Below are 24,471 nucleotides of genomic sequence, written 5' to 3' on the forward strand. Positions count from 1 at the left end.
TCTGACACACACACACACACACACACACACACACACACACACACACACACACACACACACACACAGTACTGCTCCCTTTGATCAAACATTTACCAGCCCGTTGAATCATTAATAAAACATATTTTGGGTCTTGTCCTGCTTACCTGTGTAAAGCTTCACCATCTACACAACATTCATCTGCGTCAAAGAAGCAACCATCACCAGTCTGAATTTGTGATCTCTAAAACTACACAGACTGTGCACCATCAGGTTAAGTAGGGTTTGGATCAGGTAGAAACTATATGGCAGTTTTCAGTGACACTGCACCCTGAAGGTGAAACACAGGGTGAAAGATATAGAAACGCTCTATTGTCAGGCTGGTTTGACACACAAAGGCACAATCACAGAGTCTCAGCAACGAGCCTGGCATGAAGTGGAGGAGCTGTATCCTCATTTAACATTCCTCGGTGACTGTTGAGGCTTCCGTCAGTCGGTTTTTCCATCAAGCCCATAAACACCTGGTCCTGCTGGTTTCTACTGTACCTATCTGTCAGTTTACCTCCTCCACCTCTCCTTCCCTCCCTCTTTTGCAGCAGCATACAATAGGCAGATAATAGAGAATAAACCAGTCCAGCAAACAAGGTATTAAGAATACAGGTAATAACTAAACCTAAGAGTGTGTCCAAGAAACAATGTCCAGATTGAAACCCTAAACAAATACAAAACCAGACTCTTAATAACTAATCATTTTTCTTCTTCAATATCCAGTAGAGAAATGTTATCTAAAGCACAAATTGTGAATACATGTAATGGATTATGCAATAATTTGTAATGTAAATATAGGTATAGCGTGTCCAAGATTTCATCTGCTGAGGCCCATGATTTAATGTAATTTAAAAGGGTCAGATCATCCAAATTACAAAAAAACAATGTATTACATTTATAAATGGCAGAAAAGTTTGGTTTTATTTGTCCATGTTTTGAGATATTTGTAACTTCAATCCTCAAACAATAGAAGTGAAAGGATTTACATTTGTCGTGACAACATTGCATCAAATCAACAGCAACATCTCTTTGAGGGAATAGTGTCCTGGTACAACATGCTGCCAGTTTTCATTTTAACTTCTTTCTTCCAATGAAATATTTTGTTGAAAAAGTTGGTCCATAGTATCTCAAGTAAATTAAGTAAAAAAATCCATAGTCAGATTTTAATAGCACTTAACGAAATGAGGATGATGAAATGTTTGGCTAATAGAAACATCTCTGTAAAGCCTTGTTTTATTCCCCAGGCCCTAGCAGGTGAAATCTAATTAACCCAAAAAAGAAAAATCAACAAAAACGTCGGAAATAGTGACAACAAACCTGGAAAAAAACAGAAAGTTGCGTGGTCGTCTGGAACACAAGGGTTAATTCAGAAGCTGCTGCTTTAACATGGGATGCTTGGATGAGACACCCTGTGTATGTCTGTTTGTGTGCGCATGGCATCCTGTGTGGTTTTAACAGCTCAGTGTCAACTCAACGCCCTCGCTCTGGGCCAAAGCCACACACACACACACACACACACACACACACACACACACACACACACACAAAGGCCTGACTGGGTGGCAGATGAATGACCCGACGATGGGGGTCCATTTAACGAGGATGTGACAGTTGTAAAAACAGCCTCTCGCTCCAGCCTGGATAGCCAGCATGCTAATCAGCTACCGTGAGAGTGAGGTGAGAGTGCTACAGTTTATTCCACCGATGGAGCTCATTTCCATGTTTATTCGTTTAGAAACGGAGGTTAAGTTAAGTGGTGGTAATTGGCAGCAGCTTTGGAAGCTTTGGGGGCTTGAAAGCAATGAAATCAAGTGCAGTAAAAGTGGGCTCACACACTCCTCCACCCCAGCTGCCAACTAAACTCTCAGGACCTGTGCGTGTTTGTTTTGACAGTACAACAACCCACAAAGCAGACATTTGCATAATGACTGCGGTTGCACCTGCCCTTAGCATTGCTTGAGTGCGTCAGATTTTGCGAACCTACTTTGAGATTATACCCCGCCATCCAAAAATACTTACAGACACAAACACACACTGCAACATCTAAGCTTATCCAGGCACAACATTTTTTTTGATTTTGACAGCCACTATCCAACCAACAATATCACATTGCTTGAATGTACACTATAATATAATAATTTCTTGTGTCCCTCTTGACTGACACACACCATCAATGAACATTCGGGACACAATCACAGACATATTATATATTTGGAACCACTTGATTTGTCTCAGAAGTATCCTGCAATTTTCTCTTCTCCAAAAAAAAAAAAAAAAAAGCTGCTGTGTTTGCAGATGACAGCGGTGCTGGATGTGAGAGAGGCTACACAGGATGTTGATAACAGCACAACAAAACCACAGAGAGACCCCCAGACCACTGAGACCGAAGAGTGCAAAACGCTCAATTACAGGCGACTGGGGGCCTAATTGAGAGTGAGTGGGACAGGAAGTAGAGAGGGAGCTAAGCTATTTCTAATATGACTTAGTGCATGAATTTCTGAAGTGATTTTGAATTCAACTCTCTTTTTTTCTGGCTTTCTGGTATTAGGTAAGATCTCCAGTGTAACCTGCCTTAGAGCATGTTCACTTCAGATGATCAGATCAAAACCTGCCCAACTACTGACCAAGCAGCTGACTGGAAAAAGAGATTCATCATTAATCCACGATTCTGACATGGACAAAAGCACTGATTTTACAATAAAGTGACAATAAATTAAGATATATATATATATATATATATATATATAATAAGTAGAATCACGTTTCAGACTTGCGTTTCCACTTTGCGATTTATTTAGTTTATGACAAATAACAATGACGATTAAAAGCTATATTTTAATTGTATTATTGCAAAGTTTCTTTAATTCCCAACAGAATAACATGAAGCCTTGTGATGATAACTGGAAAAAAAAAACTAAACGCTCTGTTGTCTTTTATTAGAGATATAATCCACACAAGTTAATTAACTCTCTTAAGAATGAAACATTTTGGTCAGTAGACCTAATCAGGCATTAACTCCTTTCTTTTCCTCTCTCCTCTCCTACAGTCTTACATTACTTTTAACATTGTGCATCACACATTTATAATAGCTTGTTCATCATCAAAAACATACTCACATATGTATGAATTCCTGCTTTTTTTCCTGCTCTCTAGTCTTCCTACAGCTTCTTAATCTATTCTGCTTGTGTGATAGCAGAATAGTATTGTGTGATGATATCCATTTCACCTCATTTAAGTTCAACTTTTGCTGTCCCTATAACCAACTTTTCCCATGGGTATCTCATTTCCCATTAAGTACTTAATTCATGTTTCTGGTGACGTCGCTCGTAATTAAAACTCTGACTCTTTCACATTAACACGCTCATAGCCGCATGGGGTAACCCCATAGTTAACTGAGCTTTGTGAACATGGTTATCCAGGATGACCAATGTTAGGTTAACCAAAAGGGCAATACCTGACTTCACTGAGGGCCAGATGTTGAATGTGCTTCGTGGTTCAGGCTCTAGCTCTATACTGTCAGTTACGTTAAATTGAGAATGGATCCTGACCGATATACTTTGAGGCTTCATCATCTACAAAGCGGGTTTTTTTTTTTGTTTTTTTTTTTAACCACAAAGGTGGAGAAAATTCTTACATAAATCAGCACAACATAGAAACAGACCCACATAAAAACACAGAGCACTCTAAAATTCTTATCAAAACTAGAAATCAATCTGAACACCAGGATGTCCTCACAAGTATAGTAATATGGGTCTATGTTTGCAATGAAGAGGAAGGGTTGAGCGATCAGCTGTGCTTCCACCTCCTCCTCAGTTGTTAACTATGGGCGTCTCTCTCTCTCTCTCTTTCTGGTGCTTTGAGAGGCTTCAGTAGTCTGGCTGGTCGCCAAAAATAGCCTGCTCAGCTGGCACACTGGCCCAATTTACGACCCTTCACATTCAGCGGTGGGCAGCCCTGCCCTGGGCACTGTCGGCTCATTTCCCACAGAGAACACAAAACTGCGAAAACACAGAGATCCCACCAGCAGCGTTATAAAGGAAATCCCACTTACATATCTGCTAAATGTCACTGTGGACAAAACCACATCATAACTGGCTACAAACATTTTCTTTGTCATCAGTGCTGATGCTCCCTGCCTCTGTTCACTGCAGGAGATGAGAGGAATGCACTCTCCTTTGCAAGTGTAATAAGATGAGGCAAAACTGGCCCCAAAACCAAAGCCTGCGATGCTTTCAACTGAGCGCCAACTGCCAGACGTCTGAGCCAGATGTTTCACGGACGGCAGCCCGCACGACCACGAAAGTAAAAATAAATGGACTCGCTATTCACCAGTGAATTTTGCACCGCAGCTCCCAGCGAGGGCCACATCAGTCGGTGAGATGGGACCTCAGAGAAGTATTCACACACAGAGGTACATTTCACAACGTTCGGCCAAAACAAACTTAGAAGGTCACTTACCATCTGAGAACGGCTCTTGGGACAGCCATTGATATCGCCAATCTTCTCATTGGCTGAGGAGAGACAAAAAGAGGAGGCAGAGACAGAGAGATAAAAGAAACTGTGAAAACAGTTTTTTAGGTAATCCTCTCTTTTATTTCCAGTCGAGATCCCTGAGTGTGTGTGTCCCAGACGGTTGCTGGCTGAGTGAGGAGAGCAGAGGTGTTCATGTCGCTGAATGTGACGACCCTCCTCTCCCCTCCCGCTGAGACATGAAACGCTATCTGGTCACAGCAAATGGGAACGGGGCCGCTGGGGGCCCGACCGAGATGTGTGTTGTGCTGCTTCTTTTTAAAAGGGGGTGTGGATGTGTGTGTGTGTGTGTGTGGGTGGGTTGTCAAAGATTCCTCCCATTTATTAAGAGGCCCAGCCCACAGCAGCTGAGACACGATTGTCAGCTCACAGCTGACAACTGTGCCAACAGCACGGCCTCCTGCATCAGGAGGCACGGTGGGGCCCACAGTGTAGCTCCACCTCGGGACTCCAGTATGCACTGCAATGCCTATCCTGTGGGAAAATACTCCTCTTTCTGTCCGGTGAGTAAATAAACAATGGGCCCTATCTTGTACCCGGCACAGCGCAGCGCAAAGCCCGACGCAAGTGTCTTTGCTAGTTTAAGACCGACGCAGTTGTCAATTTCCTGTCAGGAGTCCACGTCGTTTAAATAGCAAATGCACCTGCACCCATCTTTGCGCCCGTGGGTGTGCTGGTCTTACAGGGAGGCGTGTTCAGGTGCATTCTTGGCATATTGCTATCTTGAGGCAGCGGAAAGTGATCGCGCCATTGACCAACAAAGACCTGGTCTAAAGTCAATAACGCAGCATTTCATTGTTATTTTAACAGCGCAAAATATTACAATGTGAAATAGTATTATTGTGTATGTCTATATATTTTATATTGCATGCTATTATGGTTACTGGTGCTTTACTTTCACGCACAAGCAGATCAGTTTCTTCTCCTGAAAATCTCTCCTTCCTGCTTAGCAAATCCGCCATCATAATAGCAACGCGCCAAGGTACAAATGCGCCTGGCTTTTAAAGGGAATGGGAGATGACACTCTGATTGGTTTATTGCATGTTTCGTCCAAAACACACCTATGATTAATTAAGACACTAAGTACAACCCTTTTGAACCATGCGCCTGGCTCACGGACCCTTTTTCCGCCGTCAAACTAGCAAAAGTTGATTCGTACACACCCTAAACGCACTGGGACATCACTAAAATAATGACGTGGAGAGGAGTTGTTAGAGGTTTTGATGATCCCTAACAAACTTTAAATCAAAACAAAAAGGCTTCATGATGAATACTTTATTTAAGCAAAGGTCTGTCAGATAGCATATTATACATTATCGATGATTTAACACTCCTACTGTTGGCTATGGTTGGTGTGCTTCCTGTAAAACTTTACACACTGTGGTGACACCCACAAGAGACAGCTACTCTGTGATTTTGAGGCACATTAAGTGCTCCCAAAATAACCGGACACATTTTGCCTGGTTGGCTTGTGCAGAGCAACAGCTTACAGACCAGAAGCCAGACTGTATAAAGGCTTCTTTTAGAAGAGCAGAGTATCCCAAGACTTGGAGCTGAGGACACAAGTAGAATATCTTAAAAGGTCACAGATGTGATCCTAGATCTAACCCTAACGCTAACGGTTGCCTCAAGGACAGTTCATAAGAACATGACCGATGTCCTTGATCTGGAGGTTTTTCCTCTTCCAAAGTCCTGACCTTAAATTTGTGTTGGTCAAATAGCTTAACAGGTGCCACATTCGGTCCCAGTATGGCAGATCTCACACCGGCAGCCTGCTCCGGTTTCACCAGCGATTATGTGGTGTGAGTTTCTTTCCCTGTAGACAGGAGGCAGCGGGGCAGGCAGAACAGGTGAATAGATGGCTCTGGCTCGTGTTGCTTTATTATGAGAGCAGAGCCGCCGTGGTCAGCTGTCGGAGTGTAAATATTGCAAGTAGGCTTGATGTTGTGAGAATACATATAATCTTGGATGAAGGGGATCATGATGTTGTGGCACTTTTCGACCACAGGAACGTTTGCAAGTACACAGAAACAGAACTCAGAAGTTTACCTGCACTGTGACCGATCGAACCGTATAGCAGTTTTACTATGAGCCATTAAAAAAAAGTCTCCTCCGAGAAGGAGGAACTCTGTGAGGGTTCAGGAATAATCAGGTTCAGTACGAGTGACGTATGCAGGGTCCATGACTGGGCAAACACAAAATTTAGTTCCATATTAAACAAATAAAAATATATATACAAATATAACCAGTGAACAATTGTCTTTTACTTTGTGGGTTAGTTCCTGTAGTATTTCAGGAAAGGGCTAACTGTATTCCACTACAACAAGCTCAGTTACTCTACAGTCCTCATACAGGTATGCAAGTTTGACTGTTACTGTACACCCCTGGAAAAAAAAGCCAGAATCAAATTCCTTGTTTATGTTCACACTTGCGCTACTTGGCCATTAAAGCTGATTCTGAAAAATCAGAATAACTTAAGCAGCCAACATCAAGGCAGAAAGCTGGAGCCAGTGTGGAAAGTGATGGTATGAGAGAAGGATGCTCTCAAGCATGTGATGTAAATATAGTTCACATACAGTGTATAAAATGCCCCAAGCCTGACCCAACTCTCAAAAAAACAAACAGCATGAGAACAGTGAGACTTCTCTCAGTGCAGGATGAAGCCGAACGGAGCTTAGGAAGTATAAATCTGGGTCAGAGACGTCGGGGGAAGAGCTGGGAGCAGACAGAAGTCAGTGACATGCTGAGTCACCGGTCAGCTGGTGTCAGCCTGCTTCAGCCTCAAGGCTGTCGGCGCGTGAAATGACAGGCTGAGCACGGCCGGACGAAATGACAAGACTGATGACACAGACACAGGGTGAGGGTCAACAACGCAGAGGAACAGCCCACTTTCACAGCCCACGCTATGATGAATATCTTCATAGTTCTGTTGTCATGTGAAGTTTCCTATTCCCTTCATGAGACACTTTGAAACACAAGGGACTCAAGCCTGATTGGTCAATGTGAAAATGAGATTGGTTTCATTAGATTCTACAAAGTTGTGAACACATTTTCACCAATGAGGGAGAGACTGTAATTAACATGTAGAAGAAGACACCTTACAAGTTACTTCAGAAATTTGCTCTTTTATCATCAGTTACAATGGGCTTCTCTCATATTTTCTTTCCTTATTTTGTGTTCAGATATAGTAGTTATATACAGCATATGTTCTGTCTGCAGTTTGTTCTAAGGACATGGTTCTGTTAGACATTCATACTTTTGCAAATTTCCCCGCTAAGGATTATCTTATATTATCTTACTAAAGAAGTATAAATATCACAACACACCAGATCGCTCTGTGTTTTTCTTTGTTTTTGAATGAGATAAGAAACTGTTTGGAGCTATAATTAATCAAACTTCTTCAAGTTCACTCATAAGCCTCAGAGCAAACCTAAAATAGAGGGGTGTTAACTTCTACAATAGTGTTTTGTCCTAAATCTATCTGCACCTCACGGGAGAAAATGATTCAACTGTGCAGGGGTAAATAAACTCTTTGTATGATTCATACTGAAATTGTCATTTTTACATCTGGTAATAGAGTTTCATTCTGTTACATCAACTCTCTTGCAAAAGAAAAGTTTCTTATTGGATGATGATGTGCCTCTGTTTATAATAAATAGCAACTACATGTTCGGTAAAGGTCAGTCATATCTTCAGATGTAACTAATGATGTCTTTTACTTTTTTTCCAGCGACCACAAGATCAGAGCTGGCTTTCTTTTGCAGATTTTGGAATCAAAAGTGTGTTTTCCTTACCTACGACCTGTATGATCTCAGCCAGTAGCACTCCGTCTGCGACGTCTGTTTGCAGGTCCTTGATCAGACGCTTGTGTCCTGACTTGGCAAGGTAGTGGTTGGCCCAGTCCGTGTAGATCTGCGGTCAGACACAAACACAAACCACGGCGTTCAGTTATGAGCCAAACCAAAATAAAATCCAGTCCAAAACAGAGGGCAACCCCGTCAGGCCGTCCACGTGTTTCAAACTCCATAAACACTTGAAAACTACAAAAGGTATAAATGGTTGAAGCAAATTTACGACTCTAATAAAATAACAACATGGTTGAATGGGAGCAGAGTAGCCCTCTTTCTTTTGTTGGGGCTCCGATCTGGCATATATCCGCGTGGTATTCAAATTGGGGCCATTGTGCTCAGCCAGGGCATTCATCTCGAAGCGCACGGCGGCTGTTTTCAATGGGCCATGCTGACATCACTCTCTGGGGACAGAAAAGACCCTTCACTGCCTGGGGGGGGGGAGAAGAGGAGGGGGGCAGAGCAAGCATCTGAATAATCTGAATAGCTTCCCTCATAATTAGTAGCCAAACTCTTTCTCCTTTACTCCATCTCTCTCTCATCGAGAGAAGTGAGCTTCTATTTCTGGTGAGATAATAAAAATCTCGCAAAACACAAAAGGTTAAAAGTGAAGTGGCACAGAACATTATTTCTAATGAAGAAGAAGTTATTTTTGAGGTACCGATACCTCATGAATCTATCTTGATCTGTATCATTGTCAGGGCTTGTCTGTAAACTGCAGAGTCTGTTTAACAAGTGCAACTTCAGAGCAGTTTTGTTCCCCACAGGGATCTGAAACGCATGCGACAGCTCGGCTAAATAAAGACACCTCTCCCTCTACACAGTATGTCTCACTCTCGTTTTCACACACACACACACACACACACACACACACACACACACACACACACACACACACACACACACACACACACACACACACACACACACACACACACACACACACACACACACACACACACACACACACACACACACACACAGGTATACCAGTCAGGAAAAAAATATGATAGTGGAGGTGTGACAATGAGTACGTTTAAGTCTGCTTTCTGCATCAATCAGATTTCTTCAGTGTATGTAAACGAGAAATCTGACTTTTCAAGGATGGATTTCTCCACGTGTTAGCAGTTTTCTGCTTCCTTTATGTATGAATATGCAGGAAGGGAAAGTATCACCGTGACAGCAGTACTGCGGGATAAAACACATACTCATTACTCCTAGTGATGCATCCTTATATTCAAAATCATGAAATCCAGAGACATAGTAAGTGAATGTAGAACCTATTTGTCTAAATATGTCCTTTTTTCCACAACTGAACATTATTTGTAAAATTCAGACATATTTGCACTGTAAGGGGAAAGAAATGTCCACTCACTTACAATACTCTTAAAACAAGTAAGCTCTTTGCTTCAAATAAGGTCAAGGGTAGGGGAGAAATGTGATTACTGACCTCATTCACACTATAAACCAAAGTCTTGTAAAGGGACTACAACTTACATTGCATTGTGCTACCCTGTGTTGAAAAATGGCAAATAAACGAGCCTTGTAACTTTGCTGCATTTACAAATTATACAGTAACCAGGAGTTACCAGGGTGCCAATATACTTTGTATAAAAGTATTGTTGGATTTCCTGTGTAACTTATTTCTGCCGGTAACCTGCTTTCTACTGTGCATTTAAACTTTCTCAAGAATCACTGTGAAATCCAAGTGCATCTATTAGTACTGAATGAGTGCACACACAAACACGGACGCGCAACATGCATGGCGAGGTGTGTGTCACGGTCGTGACCCTTGTGTCTTTGTGTTTGCACTATAAAAAGACTGGGAGCTTTTCTGCCATGCTACTCATCGTGTGAATCACTGCTCTCGTGATGGCATACAACAGGTGTGTGCACTTCAAAGGCGCACACACAAGCACAAACATATACTTCTCTTTACGCCAAAGCTCAAATGCAAAAGGTTTATGAGAGTACACGACCACACATTAAACACAAAGAGCCTCGGAGCGACTTTTAAAATCACACAGGCTGCATACCCAAACACAAACGCACTTATAAAAAGACTCTTGAGTGACACACGGAGCTCAAAAACCTTTCAAACTGCTGGATTAGGCTCTATCCTTTCAATTCACACTCTCAGCTGGTCATGGGGAATAGGAAGTGCAATGTTTAGGAGCTTTTGTGTGTGTGTAAGCTTCCTTTGAAGTAGTTTCTGGCAGGTAAATTGAGGGGTTGGAGTGTAATTAAAATCGAGGTGAAATGGGTAGCTGTCAGTCACAGAGGTAGAAACTAAAGGGGGGGTCAAACAGCCTGAGGGTAAGACATGGGGATGTTGTGGGAGGAAAGAAAAGGGGAAGTGGGCAGGTCACAACAAGTTGCCTTTTAAGTCCTGAAAATGTAACTTTTCAAAACACATTTTGTGTCTCTGATGTCTTCCTGTCAGCCAAAACATAAGCTCCAAACTTTGAATGTGAGAGCTCAGGTATTGTAAGAGGAGATATGCAGGGATGACACATGTTAACACTGTGATCTAGAGATGGCCATATACATCTTCATAAAAGATCTTAAAAGTAAAAAAAACAACAGTATTTTATATATTAAGAGTAAATCAAATGATGTGTACTATGGAAGGCCTGCTTGCAATACAATTTCACAGAAGCATCACCCACTCTGCAGCCTGACTAACCTTTCAAGCTTCTTCTAGCTCATTGTTTTAGTTTTATGACAGATTTACTGTATGGTCACGTCTCACTAGGCATGGGCCTGTTACCGGTTTCAAGGTATACCGCGGTTTGAAAAAGTCACGGTTTCCAAACCACTAAAGTTTTCCGTATTACCGTTCCTGCAGTATGAGCTGTTCTTTTATGAGTCGTCAAGGACACAAAGTGCAGTTTAGAAATCCCTCTCCCAGTGGCAGTGTTTGTGTTCAATGGAAGAAAAAAAAAGTTGTGTTTTTTTTACCCAGACATTTCAAAATAATATATTTTAAAGCTGTAATTGCAATACCTAAATACTGTGAAAGTCTGATATTTTTGCTGAAAGTTATCATACCAGTCAGAATCTCATACCGGCCCATGAATGCCTACGTCTCACCTCTCTCAACAACCTCATTTCCATTTCAGAAAACAAGCTCCGATATACCCACTGTAGGCTACACTACCTGCCAAGCAACAAACAGCACGCAGACTGTTAGCAACTAACATTAGCATCTAGGGTGGGAATCACCAGAGGCCTCACGATACAATATCATCCCGATACTTATGTCACGATACGATATTATTGCGATTTTAAACATATTGCAATATTCTGCGATATACTGCAATTTATTACCTTTTTCCCCAACTTCAGATTTTTCCCAATTTCAAATGATGTCCCGAAAGGACAATTTTGTCAACATCTATTGTATCTAAAAAGATACATTTCTCTGTTTGTTCATCTCACTTCAATTTTATTGGTGCAAAATGTGATTGTCAAGCAGACCAACCCATATATCATAAAAGATCGATACTTGGCGTCTGTGTATCGATACAGTATTGCCACGAAAAAATATTGCGATACTATGCTGTATCGATTGTTTCCCCCACCCCTAGCATCTAGCTGGTTAGGTTAGCAGCTAACGCAGCAGGTGAAGAAAGTGAAGCGTTTAGCAGCTAAGGAGCCAGATATTTTTTTCAGAACTTGGTGGAGACCAAAACAGATATGAAAGGAGTGTGAATATTGGACTTTCATTCATCCATTGAACAGCAGTGAAAACATGTGTTGCTCTGTGCCTGCTGGATGTTTAAATAGGCAACTGTTAGCTAACGCACTAGCTATAACAACTGTATAAGGCTCGATGTGTTAAGGCTGTGTGAGGAGTTCTTCTGCCCCCTTGTGGTAAAAACAACAAGCTTCGTCTGACCTGCTATACTTACAAACTACTGTGATTAGTTGGTCGGGACTACAATTTAAAACAATTGAACTCTTATGTCATAAGCTATTTCACATAGTCTGGCATTGCAGACCTAGCTCCACAGCGCTGTGTCAGCGCTGGAGTATGGTCTGGCTACACGCTTATAGTGCGTTCCATTTGTACTCAGAACTCAGATTTTCCGAGGTCAAATCCAACATGGCTGCTCCATGCATCAACAGTAGTGAAAGCTGTAGTAACATACAGTTATAAGCATTTCCGTGTTTTTTGTGTCTCACTAAATCAGCCGTGCACACAGTCCTGTCCATCTTCTATCTGTGGACATGTTGTTATGCTGTTTGTATGCACAAAAAACAGCGTAATGTGTTATAAACTGGCATTGCTAACAATGACTAACCTGGCCAGAGCTAATGAAAACAATGGAAATCCGACTCTTAAATTTGGAACGCATTCAACTTGGGTGTGACGTCATTCCCAGCTTCGGCTTCCGAGTTCCGAGATAAATGGAACGCACAATTATCTACTCCGGGATAGAGGGAAAAAACGCTCCGAATGTAAATATTAGAAATGAATTATTTGTAACCAATAATAACCCTCCCCAGTGATAAATAACTACAAAAGTCCATCTCACCACAAAACCAAATGTTACAACATCAGTCAGATGTAAATCAAAGACCATGTTAATATTTGAAATCCCAAAAACTAAAAAAAAAGCTGAATGTGCATTAATCTGGATCATGTGTGATTAACCGCGCCATTATTGTAGCTTCTGTGATCTGAGGTCACAGAAAGAGAAGCAGATGAGAAGGAGGGGCTGATGAGAAACAGGCATCTGATCTGAGAGGGATTTTAATAAGATGCATGGTTAGTGAGGAGGAGTATTGACTCCATATGGACTCAATATCTATGAGACAGGAATGAGGTGTCACTGACTTCAGCCCAGTATTTACATCAGAGAGCAGCACTCTGCATATTGAATAAAAGAGTTAATCAAAACTCCCCAGGGTTGTAAATGACTGATGAATCAATATTTCTGATTATGTCTGAATTTGAATTTATCGAATGGATAAGAGGGAGACGTAGAGGCTAAGTGGTGGGCGTTATTACCTCACCGGACGGTCCATGCAAAGTAAAATGTCAGGCCCTTTCTGCGTAGGGTTGGCTATTAAACATCAATGCTTTTATTGTGCCAAAGGAAACAAAGGAACTGTGCCAAAGGAAAAGTATCAAAAGTTAGACTTCTTAGATTCTTATTCTTTCTTTACTTATTCTGTAATCAGATGTCTGCAGATCTAATTCGGGACTCAGTTTAGATGGGATTTTATTTAGGCACAATTGTTGTATGGCTGCTTGTGTCAAGGCAACATTAAGCACTGCTGCAAGTTTGGCTAATTTGGCTTAATGACAAAAGGCTTTTGTACAAAAAAAAGGTTTAGATTCCTCAAAATGAAGTATGAAATAAAAAAAGTGTACCCCTGCATTTGGGCTTAATGCATACTGGGATCGGTTTCAGCCACTGACGACTCTTTAACAGTTGTAAACAGGATACAAAATAAATAATAAGCACGCCAAGGCCTCACTCCTAATCGTTCCACAGCGCTCAGCACAGCATCACTCACATCCATGAGTGATCCATATCAATATACATTTTCCAAGAGGTAAAATCCCTCCATTCCCAGAAACTCACAATAATCCCGGCCTTCTACTTGTGGGATTGAGGGTCTTTTTTTAGGAGCTGTAAATTTATGTCAGGGACATTCCCGTCACCAGAGAAAGCAACATGACACTGACTCATTCACACTGTCAGAGACTTAGACCCCACAGACAACTATAGATGTCAACAGCTGCAAAATAAAGACAAAAATCCGCTTTGTGAACATACTACATACTACTTACTACACTGCATTACTTTATTTTTGTTCACTTAATTCTTGATTTTTATGTTTTGCCTACTCTTGTTTCATTTATACTGTGTGATTTCTATACATTAGCTGTTTATTTAAATTGGTTATCTTGTATGGACCACAGAAAGACTAAAGGGATCCAAAGAAAAGAATAATAGCCTGCAGTAAGCACTCTAACATTGCACACAGTGGGCTGAGGCTATCTAGAGTAAATTGACATTGTGACATTAGATCTGAACTCGGATCGAAGAAAAACAACCGACCATGCTTTGACACGTACTGCATGAAAGCCTGGACCCATGTGCATGTTCACATAATGATGTCCAATTTAAGCCTTTAAAAAGGGACACAGAGTCAGCGGTTCAAAGCCTGTGACAAGCACCGATGAGTCACTTATTCAGACAGCTGCCTCTTTTCTCTCTCTCACACAAACACACAAATATGCTTCACATCCAGCATCCCCGCTGCCTCTGCTTGCTGAGTCACCAGGCCGGTGTGCGATGCCTACAGAAGGTCATGACCGCATACAGTCCATCCCCGCAGCGCTGGGTCAGCCTGGGCGGAGGGAGGGCGAGGGCAGCAAGGGTATCCCACTGGGAGATTACCCTTGAGTTGAAGGAGTGAAAAGTGAGTTTTCTGTTCTGGCTGCGGATGGCTCAGCTGCAGATGCAGAGGCATTAAGTTTAGCAAATGTCACGACATATCATGACTAAGGCTGATTATACAGTAGGAGGAGCGAAGCAGATGTGCTGTAGTACTTCTTGTGGCCGTGTGTGTGTTTGTGTGTTTAAGTGTCTACAGCATGGAACTGTCACTCAGCTGTTGCAACTCCATCGCATTTACATTTCTGTTGTTTGCACTGACACTGACTTGTTCAGTGCTTGCTAAGCAAACACTGCAGAGATGTTGGCACACACACTTGCATTAGTTTTTAGGCCAATGTTGGTGGAATTTGTATTTGTCCTGTTGGCTTTAGAATATTTTCACTCTGTAAATCTTGCTTTTTTTTACAAAAAATGGTCAAACTGGAAAAATGCTACAGTTTTTTTAATGTAAAAATAATCGCAATCTGTAAAATATTTAGCAAGCCTTAATCTGCACAAATCAAGTTTCTTGTAACTATGATGAGGAGTAAGAATTTCTTGTTTTTTCAAATACATGGCTATACATGCTAGATGCTTCAGAAACGCCCACAAACAGGACATTCCTGAGTTCCTACAAAAACTTATTTTCACTCGCAATAGACCTTTTTACATATTATGTAGAGCTGCAAAGAATAATTGATTACTTAATTAATTGTCAACTATTAAACTAAAAGTATTTTAATAATCTATTAATCTGTATGTATCAAAAGTCAAAATTAACTTAATTCCATCTTTTTAAATGTGAATATTTTCTTGTTTATTCCACCTCTTTAACAGTTAACTGAATATCTTTGAGTTGTGGGAAAAAAAACGATATTTGAGGTTATCTTGGACATTGGGAAATGATAATTGATATTTTTTCACAATTTTCTGGCATTTTATAGACCAAACAACTAATCGATTAGAGAAAATAATTGACAATGAAATACTCGTTAGTTGTAGCTCTTATATTATGATGATTTTCAAGATGAATGTTTTAACGTTACCACATTTCTTTTCAAATTAACAAAAAATAAATGGTCAAAATATTTTAGAGAAATCACTTTAAATTGAGTCTGTTTGGTGTGCAATTATCACAGAACAACTCCCAGAGATCCAGAAGGAACCTATTTGCTTAACCTGCTGACCACCTAAGCTCTTCATTTAGGTAAATGAATGAAAATCACAAAAACAGAATTCACTATTTGTTCCTGTGACAGCAGCCATATGTTTAATGTGCTCAACACCTTTGGTCTGTGTATGTTTAGCTTGATGATGATGATGATGCATTTTTCATTCACCCAGTGGGTTTTAATACGGTTTCATAACTGAAAGGCAGAATTTACTCAACCTGTCGAGGACAATTTAGTCTTTCCTTTGACGTTCAAGCAGAAAAATCACAAAGCAGTGACAGAATTTTTTCACATAACAAAAGTAACACAAATCCTCAGGTCTGTCCATGGAAGCACAGTTCAGTTCTCACATACGTTGACGACGCACAGCTTTCCAGAAACAATTATGTTGATAACTTCAGGACTATTAGCCTCATTACTTTCATGGTTCAGTAGGCAACCTGAAAAGCGCTGCACTTAACACGCCATTATGAACTAATCTACCGACATGAGCAAGAACTATAAAGAGAATACGGCGGGGCCAAAGCTGCTATAAAGTGCTATCACTCCAGAGAAGCTTTCATAGGGAGCCAGGACTTAAACAGCTCTCGTTATAACTCAGGTAATGGCACAGTGCTGACTCTACAGAAGACATGCTCGGATAACAGTGCTTTCTTCTACCTTTTCAAAGGAAATCTACCTTTGAACGTGAAGTGTGGAGCCTCTTCCACTGACCATGTTTAGGACATCCAGGGGTTTACGAGGTAGAAGCAAATCCCAACGCTAAGCTCTAATGTGTTTGTTCAACTCACAGTGTCTGTTACCTGCCTCTCTGTCAGGGGGCTTCTAAAATAATTCCCGGCTGCTCCTGGAGATCTGGCTCTAACCCTGACGTTTCTATTTCAAGCTGACCCTTCCTCTTATGTCTGTTTCTCTCATCACTCCCAGGTTCCTCGCGGTTAATGTCTGTGGTAGAAACACTACAGAACCTTTTTGTCTTCACTGTGAATGGTTTCCTTTGTGTTACTGTCAGTTCACTTCATGGACGAACAAATTACAGCACAGAAAAACTCTTCTTAGTTTATCAACAGGTACAGCCTAAGCAGAAATGCATGAATGACATCTTCTTAAGCCCTCACTACACTAAGCCCCGCCTTCTCTCACTGGGTTCTTACCAGTTTGTAGTTTTTGCAGGAGAAGCGGCTGTAGCTCCTGGCCGGCACCGTGAGGCCGCCATTCTCCGCCATGTGGGCCCGTTACCTTGATAAAGACAACTAACCGGGCAAAGCAAACAACTAGAGGTCCACAAACTTCCAGGAGACCACGAGACGAGTGTGCTCTGTCATGAAGGCGAGGAGGAGCGGGTAAATATAGCCATGCTGTTTGACGACTCTCCTGTCCCTCTCACATCTCCGTAACAGCTCTGCGGGTCTGTCTGGCTTGTTGTCTGTTTGAACAGGACATGCTTTACTCCTCCTCTCTTTATACTGTATGTACCTCTCCCTTACCTCTCTCTCACCCCTTCAGATTGCTTCACAGTGAAGCCCTCAGACACTCTGACACTTTTAACCTTCTCTCCCTCTCTCATTCAGTCTGTCTGAGTCAGACACCCTGACTCAGTTCCCTCTTTTGCTACTGGTACAGAGATAAGACCAGCAACATAAAAATAAAAAATAAATGGGCAATCTGTGTTTTAGCAAATTTGATTGCATCTCATGTAGAGTACATATCTTGATAATTGTTAGTGAAGCAGACAACAGATTAGTGTTATTAACACATGTTACAGCATGACAGACATTTTTCAGCCAAGATAATGCACTTCTTCTGTTGAGACAATCTGTAATTCCTCTGTAGTTCCTAAATTGGACTAATAGTAGGTGTAGCTACTTGCCCATTTGTTGTTTTGCGAAGATTCACCAAAGCCATAAACTCCTAAACTGAATCTATTAATTGTCCACAGTATAGTATACTGCAGCCTCACAGCATGGGGAAATCACTCTGACTACCAATATTGTCTACCTGCTAGGCATCACGGCCAACCTATGATGGTATGCTGCCTTAACCGAGCCGTGTCTTGTGCTGTACTGGCTCAACATTATATGTGGTCATCCAGGCAACTAGAGTTGCCCCCTGTGTCCGAGACAGATGTCTTACCTTGATGTGACAGAGCTTCCAATGCTGACACACCTGGTGTTGTACATTACCCCCTCCCCCCCCACACACACACACAAGTTCATATGGGAGGTCTCAGATCTCCCTGGAAGGGTTGTACTACTGTTTGAATCCCACTATTGTATTATTTATTTTAACCAGCAAAGTAATGTGCTGACATTAGCATGGTCCTGCTCCATATTAACACACTGACATCAATTCACACCTCGAAGCTGCCCAGAACATCTCCACACTTTTACTAAGAATATGAAGGCAGATGTTCTTTTCTCAACTCCATCACACCTTCCTCTGCTGTTGACAAGCAGTGGTGTGCACAGACTTTCTGCAAGGCAGGGGTGGAAATAGAAATGTATGTAGTGAGGGGGTTAGAGAGTTCATTTTTGCTCAAAGATCATACTTCAGCACTTGAGCTAATCAGAGGGGCCTTGAAGTGTGACATTTGGCCAAAGCTGAAGCATGACGGTGTCACCTTGGGGCTTAGACATATGCTGCTTAAATAAAACGTTTAGAAAGGAAAGAACAGAGAAAAGCAGGCAGCGGATACTGCTGACAAGGCCTGCAATACTCGTCTCTCATGCAGGTATGCTTGCCAACACACATCGGCATAGTGTACTTGCTGTAGGAGCTAGTTTCAAAGGGTTTGTAAGAAGAAAAAAAAAGGACATTGGCTTGGTGTAAACAAGTAACCTAATTCTTCATGCACCGCCTCCCCACTGTGTGATAATAAGTCACGGTCAACTCTCGAAACCTGCTAAAGGATTTCTTGACCGTAATGATTTATAACAAATCCTCTAAATCCTCCAATTTCCTCAGCCATCTTTAATGCTCTTCTACTACACACGCTGTAGTTCTTAAGGTTAAAAAGGTGATCTCTATAACAACCCACTGGCCGACTTAGATAACACGTATTCTTGTCGGCGACCCCTCCTGCTGCATGACCACGCTGAGTCTCATCGATAAGGACTCGGCGGAGCTCCGTGCTGCAGCAGGCTGAGGGCGACATGTGGCGACACATCCCCTCTGACCCAGTCTGGCCCGGCTCGCAGATGGCTGGTGGGAAAATGATGGATACACCCACACAATAATCTAACAGAAGGATGCAAGGAGGGGAACGAGTGGTAGATGGGTGCAGGTGATCATCTCCCACTTATGATTGTGTGTGTTACCTTCTCTGTCCCACCTAACGTGTAGTCACCCAAGACTCTGTGAATGCAAGGAACCCATCTTTTGCTTAAATAAGTCAACACACGCTGGGCGAAAGGAATCATCGTGTGCACAGCTCCCAGTGACCACTAGCAGACACAGACAGATGGCTTCTGAGAAATCGGTGTCCCTGGTCAGTATGATATGACAACAGAGGACTGCAGTCTGCTCTGCCAGCTGCTGTGATGCTTTATTCAGGAAACAAGGCCCCCCGCCCTGTGCTTTACCACTGATACTGGACTAAAGCCTCCTGGTGGCTCAGTTGGCTGAGGTGCATGCATGTTATCCCGCCTCTCTTCTAATCTTTCCAACTCTACTGTCTAAAAAGGCATAAAGGCTGATCGGTTGACTCAATTCAGTTTGATTTCATACAGTCCATATGGATTACTTCAGTTAAATACAATTGTTTTAGACACCTTTAAATGTCATAGCTGCTTGATGCAAGTCAAACCAGAGACAAATGCAGGACTGCTACTATAACGTTTCTGATGAAAGCAGACATATTCATCCAAAATAGTGTCCAATGTTGGCCCAAAGAGCCCAGTGTGTCAAACCACTTGGGCTGAGATTAGAGAAAACACAAGCAGAACCTGACAATGTCTACACATTACACTATGTTACGTTCCTGCAGTGGCTTTAGTTGTCAGTGTCTGTCCTGCTATCTAGGGAAGTACAGGAAAACAGAGGGAAGAAACATAACCTGAGACATAGAAAGATAGGGGGTGCTTGAAAAGGTGACAGTGTGCATAAATTGCCTTCACTCCACTCTCTCCACTCCATCACTACTGCAGCTGGAGCTGCTTCTTCTTCTTCTTCTTCTTCTCAGCTCCCAGCAGGATGCACAGTGGATGCTTTTTGGTCTGTGGGGCCCCTGGCAGCTACTCCTCCCCCCAGTCCGCTCTCTGTTGCACTCACACAGACCTCTAAAGTGGCTTTAGCCCACAGAAAGCTGAAAAAGGCCGCTCTAAATGAGCCCTCATGTCTCTGCTTGCTCTCCGTTTGGCACATGAAAGACATGTGGCTTTGTGAGGCATGGAGGCCATACCAGCACATGGTAGACAAAACGACTTGGCAGGAACTCTGCAATTTAGTGTATGGGAAACTGAGTCATCCATCAGAAAGCCAAGAGACTTCAGTTTGCGTGTGTGGTCATCTGTACATGTGATACATAAACTGGTTTGAAAATCACTGCAAGTGGGTGGAAAAACATGTCCCTTAAATTGCAGACATTTTGCACCCAATAGTGCTAGTTTTGATAATGCCTGTGTACATCATTTACCCTGACATCCTTAATCTGACAATGCCCAAATATTTAGGAGGTTAATCCAGAATATGATAATATTGAATCGAATACTAGACTTACTCCCCTGAATTGGTGTGTTGGTTGCTGCACAGCAGTGTCTGCCGCCCAAACATCTGATCAGGACAAATCCTGAGACATGCAGTCTGATGCACATGAGAGCACAGCAGCACAGCAAGTGTTATTAAAAATGGCTTAGCTTATTAGTAGTACTGTATGAGTGAACAAGCCATATGCAATGATAGAACTGATTTCCCCTCAGACACAGCTGCCTCTGGACCTTAAAAACCACATCCTCACTCTGCAGGTGTACAGCAGCAGTGAAGGACTAGACACTAGAATATAAGCTCTGTTCTAAGCTTCAGATCTCAACAATATCATTTCTTTTTGAGTTGACTCAACAGAGTGGAGATGACTTTCTTAACCCCTAAATATAATGTAATCTTTCAATTGGTTTATGCATTATCTATGCAGGGATGTCCTGTTGCCTAGTAATCAAATGCACATCCTAAATTCTGCTGCAATCTCCTGAGTTCAAATCTGGCCAGAGACCATTGTTGTATGTCCTCCCCTCCATGTGGCCGAAGTTCCAGGTGCACTAAGGCTAAGTTGCATGACATACCTGTAACATCCTGGGTTTGACTCAAGCTCAAGACGTTGGCTGCTTGTTAACTTTGAACATTCTCTTCACGGCTATCAAAAATGTATGAAATGTTATTAAGGTCATCTTTCTTTTTTTAAAGCAAGGTTCAATTGCACATAAACAATTTAAAGTGTTGTCTGGAGAATAGAGCTGCTGAAGATTAATTGATTAGTTGTCAACTATTAAATTAATCGCCAACTATTTTGAATAATCGGTTTGAGTCATAAAAGTCATACAAATTCTCTGATTGCTGCTTCTTAAATGTGGATATTTTTTTAGTTTCTTCATTCCTCTATGACAGTAAACTGAATATCTTTGAGTTGTGGGGGAAAAAAACGAGATATTTGAGGATGTCATCTCGTCTCAATCAATCGACAGATTAATCAACAATGAAAATAATCGTTGGTTTCAGCCCTACTGAAGAAATCTGAATCCAACTCACTGGAGTTAGAGATTTTAAAACCCTATTCAAGACAGGTTGTTGAATTCCACTTCCTTCAGTTGTCAAACCACCTGGGGGGATTTAGTTGAACCTCTACAGACAACAAAAACCTTTCTCAGTAAGTTCATCAAAACAGTAATTGGAAAAACAAAAGAGCAGTTAGTTAAATGCGTGCTGGGGCAAGTGAGAGTCTGTCAAGGCTGCACACAAACAGTATTACACACAAAGTACCACAGTGCACCACATGAACACTACAGTATATACCTTCACTAAAAAAAAATCTATGATAGTGCCAATGTATTATTCTTTTCTGTGTATGGTGTTATGTCTGTAATCAGGATTAAACACATAAATAATACATTTTGATTTACGCTGCATAGGTCATATGTTGACATAAGGACCATGACAATCAAATAATCAATAGAGCTCTAATATAACAGAGAGGGTTTTGGATATTGACTACACTTCATAATAAAAAGGAAGGTTATTTTAATTTCTGGAAGTGTGTGCCTGTCTGTTATCCCTTTGCCAGACTATCTTACACACGCACACACACGCACACACACACACACACACACACACACACACACACACACACACACACACACACACACACACACACACACACACACACACACACACACACACACACACACACACACACACACACACACACACACACACACACACACACACACGCTGACCCTGTGGCCCACCGGCATCCCGTCAGTCATGCTGTGTGGAGGTTAGCGGTGTGTAATTAAACTAGCCTTCTTATCGGCTCATCTCTAGACTCTGGTAATAACCTCCTCTGCTTCCATCTCCCCTTCCTCTGTTAGCTCGGGAGATCCAGATAAGGACCATGGCAGAAAGAAAGACAGACACCAAGAAAGACCGGGAGAAGAGAAAGAGAGAGAGAGAGAGAGATAGAGTGTCCCATCCGGCTGTGTTATGTGTAAACTCAACAGGGTGCTCATTATATAATCTGACTTTTATTAAATCTGCTGCTTCCTACTTTTATCATATACATCAGCCATTACAAAGATCTTTTTTCCCCTCATTTGCACAGCATGACCTATCTGCACCCGGCCAGCCCTGTCTTTTATCACAGTGTCCCAGACCCTGTTGAATATTTACCATATCTGTGGCATCGTACATATATCACACCAAACAGAGGGCAACAAAGCAGAACCAAAGACCTTTTCCTATAAATGCTTGAAAGAAGAATGCACATACAAATACGCAAATGTGCCGCAAAACTCTGGTTGGAGTCCTTTCTAAGCCTATTTTAAGTTCCCACGCAGACATCAAAGTGAAGCTAGTATCAGGTGAGGGGAAAACTAGGAAGCTCGCCTTCAGCACTTTCCTATGATATTAAAACGAGCGCCACTAATCCATTGCGTGCCTGCAATCTAACACCACAGCTACTGTAAGGCTTTGGGCTGATGAGAAAAGAATTTACACTGATACATAAACACAAAGTGGAAAAAGAATCTAAGTGAGACATGAAAGAAAGGCAGGATAAAGATGTGAACACTGTGTTCATAAAAGGACTGAGACAGAGAAAAAAACCTATTGGCCCAGCTAGGATTTTATATGCACGGAAAAGCAATACATTTTTAACGGCCCCCTGGTGTTTGAGCTTTGTGATGACCTGGAAGTGTTCAGCCTACCAGTTTCATGGTGAAATTGTTCTGCTCCCAGCGGCACAGCATCAAACTCATGTTCCTTCTTGCAGCGTCCTTCCTCAGAGACACCTGTCTCACACTGAGGAGGACTGCTGGTTGGCCAGCCAGGCCCAAATAAAATCCATCAGAACCAGTTGTAGACCAAACTGGACCCACAGAGCTGCAGCAAAATGCTAAAATCCTCAGAGGTTTTGGAAAAATAGTCCTGAATGAGTGTACCATGTAGATCCAGAGGCAATGGTAGAGCTGCTGTTTTCTCAAGCCCCAGCAGGTCTCTGTATGCCTCAAGGGGAGGGGGGAGAGGTGAGCGCCTGCAGCTTCTCTCCACCCACTCTGGGACATGGAGGAGGGAAAAATAAACGCAGGAGGCGAAAGGCAAGAGGAGCTCCGCGGCCTCTGCTGCCGCTCTGAGAGGCAGCCAAACCAAACGCACCGAGCAGAGGAGGAGTGGTTCCCCCCCCCTTCCCCTCCTCCTTTGCCCACGGCAACACATTGTGCTATTGCTCTTCAATGGACCATCGGTCATTTGGGGAGGAGAAAGAAAAAGAAAAGGACAGCCCTCTTAACCTTCTTAGACCCTTCCCCCGACAGCCGAGGCCCTCCATGACAAAAAAAGTGAGGAAAATGAACAGAAAGGGATGATCGGTGCATCCTTGATAACAGTGGAGAGACTGGATGGTGGGAAGTTCAGAGCTCAGAGGCCAAACCACACGGAACTCAACGCTAACCGTCTCTTTTCTATTTATTATTTCTTTAACCAGCTCCTCTGCTGTCTGTTAAAAAAAAGCCAAGTTTTATTTTCCCCGACCAGAGACGGAGCAGTCCGGTCTCTGATCAGCCGTCACCCACATCACATTGCAGCAGCTGCATGTGTGTATTTATGTTCATGTGTGCAGTGGGTTCATAACCTAAGCATTTATGTATGTGTGAGTGTGTGTGTAAGAGAGTCCACAGCACAGGATGCCCTCCGTTTGAGCGAGTTCCAACCCCCTGTGCACACACACGCACCCCACCACTGACCACAAATTACAAGCCGAATTTGAATTTTGGGAAAGGCCCAAGATTTACAGAA

General features: G+C 42.2%; 1 protein-coding gene across 9 annotated transcripts in view; it reads right to left on the reverse strand.

Annotated features, from left to right (window-relative positions):
- Positions 1 to 24,471, reverse strand: part of nav2a (neuron navigator 2a) — a 118,041-nt gene that overhangs the window by 81,521 nt on the left and 12,049 nt on the right. For 8 of the 9 annotated variants that reach the window (XM_039794513.1, XM_039794502.1, XM_039794506.1 and 5 more), the window contains exons 2-3: positions 8,349 to 8,466; positions 4,483 to 4,535 (exon numbers count right to left, since the gene is read on the reverse strand). In XM_039794513.1, coding sequence (XP_039650447.1) covers positions 4,483 to 4,535; positions 8,349 to 8,466 — 171 coding nt within the window. Of the gene's footprint in view, positions 1 to 4,482; positions 4,536 to 8,348; positions 8,467 to 17,126; positions 17,256 to 24,471 lie in introns of those variants that run through there. The other variant, XM_039794507.1, reaches the window with a different exon arrangement.

The sequence above is a fragment of the Perca fluviatilis genome, chromosome 3 (genome assembly GCF_010015445.1).
Source record: "Perca fluviatilis chromosome 3, GENO_Pfluv_1.0, whole genome shotgun sequence".
Classification (NCBI taxonomy): Eukaryota; Metazoa; Chordata; class Actinopteri; order Perciformes; family Percidae; genus Perca; species Perca fluviatilis.